This window comes from Penicillium cinerascens, assembly GCF_028974065.1.
Source record: "Penicillium cinerascens strain IBT 15544 chromosome Unknown contig_1_segment0_segment0, whole genome shotgun sequence".
NCBI classification, from domain to species: Eukaryota; Fungi; Ascomycota; class Eurotiomycetes; order Eurotiales; family Aspergillaceae; genus Penicillium; species Penicillium cinerascens.
The window spans coordinates 4,077,091-4,083,090 of record NW_026695287.1 but is presented as its reverse complement, the minus strand read 5'-3'; the positions used below and the strand labels follow the sequence as shown (position 1 = coordinate 4,083,090).

The following is a 6,000-nucleotide window of genomic DNA, read 5'->3' as shown; positions in this document are numbered from 1 at the left end:
TTCGTCTATGAAGACTAGGTGATACGAGCGAAAATCTGAGAGCTGATGCAGATAATGATCTCTCAGATCCGCATTTCGTTCTTGTGCTATTCGTCGTGCTATCTTTTTGGTCCAACCCTGCGATCGAAGGGCTCGACTAACAGTGTATGTAGACACGAGCAGTTCGAATTCGTCATATAGGAAGTCTGCCATTTCGTCCAGGTATAAATCGGGTTTCTCAATCAAGTGTTCGCATAGGGCTTCGAGCATAAACGGTGTGATCATAAGAGGACGGCCTCCAGGGATCAAGGGTGCTCGAACATCGGCGAACATTCGGAGGTTGTTACTGATGGTGATAATCGAACGCTTGCTGCAGCCAGCCGCTTCTGCCATCTCTAAGGTGGTCAGCGATCTGCTGTCAATCATATCACGAATCATCACAAGCTGGGAGGGGGCGAGTCGAGGCGCCATGATGGGCCTCTGTCGCGCTGTCAACCAAGTTTGATGAGGTGGTAAGGGCGGAAGGAAGCGTGATGGAGATGGATCTGGGTCGGTTCGGGCCGACAATCCAGCCGACAACCCAATGATGTACCCGCCGCCTAACTTACCCCTCTTTAACTCTTCTTCATCTCGCCAACAAAGCCTAACTATATATCGAACCCGAAGTTTATACACTTCAACCGCCATCCTACCTACCTGTGTCGAAAATAGGTTATTGTGCCGTGTTCTCCACAATGGATGGTTTATCGGGGGCGGCGAGCGTTATCGCGGTCATTCAACTAACGGGAAGCCTTGTGAAGCTTTGCGGGGGCTACATTCAAGAGGTTAAAGATGCACGAGAAAAAATTTTCACCCTACAACAGGCGATCTCAGGCCTCCAAGGGACAATCCAAGACCTGCAGAAATTCCTTCAAAGTAACGACGGAAAGGCCCTACCTACGTCCTCACAACTAGACCGCGATATTGCCGATTGCATCTCCGACCTCCGAGCCTTAGAAGCGAGACTTGATCCAGGAAAAGGAAAGAAGCTAATGAGCAAGATGGGATTACGAGCCTTAAAGTGGCCCCTGAAACGGACACAGGTGGAGGGCGTTATTCAGAACATCGAGAGATATAAGTCTTCATTCCTCTTATCTTTACAGGTGGATCAAACGTACGTTTAGCGAGCTCGATATTATGGCTCTGTATAATTGACCCAAAGCCTGCGTAGTTCTCTGATGGTCAGCGTGGTCCAAGGTATGGATCTTGAGAAGTTGGAAGGTGCGATGGAGGCAGGGTTTGAGTCATTCTCCGACCGAGACGAAGTCCAATGTCTCCAAGGCACTCGGACCCAGCTTCTACAGCAGATAATGGATTGGGCTATGTCGCCGTCCCAAAAACCCATTTTCTGGTTAAAGGGAATGGCTGGGACAGGAAAATCCACAATATCTCGGACTGTGGCAAGGTCGCTCAAGGACACTAATTATCTAGGTGCCAGCTTCTTCTTTAAGAGGGGTGAAGGGGACCGAGGGAACGCGAAGAAGTTTTTCCCGACATTAATAAGGCAACTGATGCTTATGATTTCTGAGCTGAGGTCTAGTGTGCACAAGGCACTCCACGATGACCCTGACATTATATCAAAATCGTTGAGGGAGCAGTTTGAGAAACTACTCCTTCAACCGCTGCTCGATCTTGACCAACTCGGCCGACAACCTCAAACCGCTGTGATAGTGATCGACGCTTTGGACGAATGCGAACATGACCAAGATGTCCGAAACATCATTCGATTACTGGCTCTTCTACAGAAGGCAAAATCGGTTCGTCTTCGGATCTTCTTGACTAGCAGACCCGAACTCCCAATCAGCCTCGGCTTTTCAGAGATCGCGGCTCATGGGTATCAGGATCTAGCTCTACATGAGATACCCGAAGAAGTGACGGAACATGACATACATTTATTCCTGCAGGACAGATTTGCGAGAATCAAACATGACAGAAATATTTCCCAAGACTGGCCGGGCGATGACGTCATCCAAAAATTGGTCACGATGTCCGTTCCATTGTTTATTTCGGCTGCCACGGTGTGCCGTTACATCGAAAATGCAAAATGGGAATCCAAATTGCGCCTCGCAGAGCTTCTAACGGACCACGCTAAATATATATCGAAAATGGATAAGACTTACCTGCCAATTCTGACGCGACTACTGGACGATCAAGAGAGTGATGAATCGGAGCAGCAGCAGCTCCTGCAAGAGTTCCAGGACATAGTCGGTGTCATAATCCTTCTGGCTGATCCACTTTCTATAAATGCCCTGTCGCTGTTTCTTGAGATAGGAGCAGACCAGATCAGCAATCGATTGGATTTATTCCGCTCTGTTTTGAGCATTCCCGGTGACCGAGATCGGCCTGTTAGGATTCTACATCTATCATTTCGGGATTTTTTGGTCAGATCTAGTAGCAAGTTTTTTGTGGATGAGCAAAGAAAGCACAAAGAAATTGCTAAGTCCTGTCTCAAAACGATGCATAGTCATCTACGGAAAGATATCTGTAATCTCGAAGACCCTGGAGCGTGTAGGGCAGACATTGACCCTAAACATATCCGCCAATATCTACCGTCGGAATTACAGTACTCTTGTCGCTACTGGATACACCATCTCGAACAGAGTCAGGATCTTTCTTTCGGGATAGAAGATGTGATACTATTCCTCCAGGAGCATTTTCTGCATTGGCTGGAGGCGATGAGTCTACTAGGTCTTATATCGGAGGTGGTGGGCATGCTTGATCTCCTCCACCCGCTTATACAAGTAAGTAACATAGAACACAGCTATTTAACACTTACACTAATAGATATAGGGCGACGATAATTCTGTAATATCAAATTTTCTGCATGATGGAACGCGCTTTGTTCTGAAAAACCACCAGATAGCCGACGAAGCACCGCTCCAGATTTATTGCGCAGGGCTAGTCTTTATACCTCGAACGACAATAATTCGCAGAGAGTTCAAGTCGGAGCTTCCAAGTTGGATATGCCAGTTCCCACAAGTTAATGAAAAATGGAGTGCAGAATTACAGACTCTCGAGGGCCATTCGGGCCTGGTCAGCTCGGTGGCCTTCTCGCCCGACGGCCGGCTGTTGGCGTCCGGCTCTTACGATAACACAGTGCGGCTCTGGGACACGGCGACGGGCGGCCTGCAGCAGACTCTCGAGGGCCATTCGGACTGGGTCAACTCGGTGGCCTTCTCGCCCGACGGCCGGCTGCTGGCGTCCGGCTCTTACGATAACACAGTGCGGCTCTGGGACACGGCGACGGGCGGCCTGCAGCAGACTCTCGAGGGCCATTCGGACTGGGTCAACTCGGTGGCCTTCTCGCCCGACGGCCGGCTGCTGGCGTCCGGCTCTGGGGATAAGACCGTGCGGCTCTGGGACACGGCGACGGGCGGCCTGCAGCAGACTCTCGAGGGCCATTCGGGCCCGGTTAACTCGGTGGCCTTCTCGCCCGACGGCCGGCTGCTAGCGTCCGGCTCTGGGGATAACACCGTGCGGCTCTGGGACACGGCGACGGGCGGCCTGCAGCAGACTCTCGAGGGCCATTCGCGCTCGGTTTGGTCGGTGGCCTTCTCGCCCGACGGCCGGCTGCTAGCGTCCGGCTCTGGGGATAAGACCGTGCGGCTCTGGGACACGGCGACGGGCGGCCTGCAGCAGGCTCTCGAGGGCCATTCGGGCTCGGTCAACTCGGTGGCCTTCTCGCCCGACGGCCGGCTGCTAGCGTCCGGCTCTTACGATAAGACCGTGCGGCTCTGGGACACGACGACGGGCGGCCTGCAGCAGACTCTCGAGGGCCACTCGGGCTGGGTCAACTCGGTGGCCTTCTCGCCCGACGGCCGGCTGCTAGCGTCCGGCTCTTACGATAAGACCGTGCGGCTCTGGGACATGGCGACGGGCGGCCTGCAGCAGGCTCTCGAGGGCCATTCGGGCCCGGTTAACTCGGTGGCCTTCTCGCCCGACGGCCGGCTGTTGGCGTCCGGCTCTGGGGATAACACAGTGCGGCTCTGGGACACGGCGACGGGCGGCCTGCAGCAGGCTCTCGAGGGCCATTCGGGCCCGGTTAACTGGGTAGCCTTCTCGCCCGACGGCCGGCTGCTGGCGTCCGGCTCTAGGGATAAGACCGTGCGGCTCTGGGACACGGCGACGGGCGGCCTGCAGCAGACTCTCGAGGGCCATTCGGGCCCGGTTAACTCGGTGGCCTTCTCGCCCGACGGCCGGCTGCTGGCGTCCGGCTCTGGGGATAACACCGTGCGGCTCTGGGACACGGCGACGGGCGGCCTGCAGCAGACTCTCGAGGGCCATTCGCGCTCGGTTTGGTCGGTGGCCTTCTCGCCCGACGGCCGGCTGCTGGCGTCCGGCTCTGGGGATAACACCGTGCGGCTCTGGGACACGGCGACGGGCGGCCTGCAGCAGACCTTGAACACTAAGGGATTCGTCCACGAACTCGCCTTTTCTCAAGAGGGTCCGTATCTAATCACTAACTTGGGCACCCTTGATGTTCAGTCCGGGCACGAAAACCTTGCTTCTAATTCAACCCGCAAGAATCTGGCGATCTGCATTGAGCAAGGGCGGTGGATAAACATGAACGGCAAAAATGTACTATGGCTTCCTCCTGACTTTCGGCCTAGCTGTTCCGCGATTAATGGGGATTCACTTGCCTTAGGACACGTATCAGGGCGGGTTTCTTTCCTACGATTTCGTCTATAGCAGTCGTCAATATTTTCCATTTTCACTCCTTCCTCTATATTCTAATCTCTCTGTAAAAGAAGGGCCTGGGAGAAAAGTAGAATTTATGTGGCCCTTTCGTGCTAATGGAATGTGCCATCAAGTTTCTAAGAGGTTCCAGATCGGATTGCCACAATTAAATGGCTGAGTCAGTGACAAGGTCTGGAAGGTTCTACACCAGGGGAGAAAGAAGAGTACATGCCGTACCCCACTAAACCGCACTCAGTTTTCAGGCTGGAGTCTTATCAGTGGGGCACAGAATTAACAAAAGTGTGCAAATTGGTGAAGCTGGATTTGCACTTGTGTGTAGCTAATTTGCTACTTGCAAAGCGCGGTTCAAAGGGTATTGACCTAATCGGCCAAAATTGGGTTGCAAACTTTGTTAAAAGACATCTAGAGCTTAAGGCTCGTTTTTCACGCCGATACGACTATCAGCGAGCAAAATAAGAGGACCCAAAGGTTATTCAAGAGTGGTTTAATAGCATACAAGCTACGGTTCAGCAATATAGTATCCTACCAAAGGATATCTATAATTTTGACGAGATAGGCTTCGCGATGGGCCTCACTGCGACCGCAAAAGTTATTACTCGCGCAGAATACTACGGTCGGAGATCAGTTTTATAGCTAGGAAACCGTGAGTGGGTGACCACAATTAAGTTAATTAGCGCTTCTAGATGGGCGCTCCCGCCTACAATTATCTTTAAGGCCAATATCGATTATTAGTCCTTGATGGGCATAGGAGTCATTTAACTCTATAATTCGACTAAATGTGCGCAAAAAACGAGATAATTCCTATATATATGCTAGCGCATAGCTTACATCTTTTATAGCCGCTTGATATTGGTTGTTTTGCGGTTCTAAAGCGCTCCTACGGAAGCTTAGTTAATCAAAAAATACAGCTTAGCATTAACGTAATTCACAAGCGAGCCGGCCACCCAAGCGAGCCGGCCACCCAAGCGAGCCGGCCACCCCAAAACACCATATTAAATGCTGTTTTTTACAACCTTATATCTCAACAATCGGGGCTCTTATAGATAGCAAACTCTAAGGCCATATTCTATACAGTAAACAAAGTACTTGGATGGAGTCTAGGAAATTTTGGTAGCGGAATATATATATTTCTGGTTTATTTAGCTAAATTACAACGTAATTTATGGTATTGTGAGTATACGACATTTTGATCGGCTTGAAATTAATATCCACAAGAAAAAATGCCTCTCAATACCAGTATACTTATATTGGAATAAATTAGAGCTTTGGTTGTTGAGATATAAG

The 6,000-nt window shown here is 51.3% G+C and overlaps 1 protein-coding gene across 1 annotated transcript; it reads left to right on the top strand.

Annotated features, from left to right (window-relative positions):
* Window positions 1–713: 713 nt before the first annotated feature.
* N7498_003063 (uncharacterized protein) lies at window positions 714–4,707 on the top strand (the record flags this gene model as incomplete). The annotated part of the gene is made up of 3 exons (XM_058450125.1): window positions 714–1,132; window positions 1,181–2,759; window positions 2,809–4,707. The coding sequence occupies 3 exons, from the start codon at window positions 714–716 to the stop codon at window positions 4,705–4,707; spliced, it is 3,897 nt and encodes a 1,298-aa protein (XP_058312469.1).
* Between the last annotated feature and the right edge of the window lie 1,293 nt (window positions 4,708–6,000).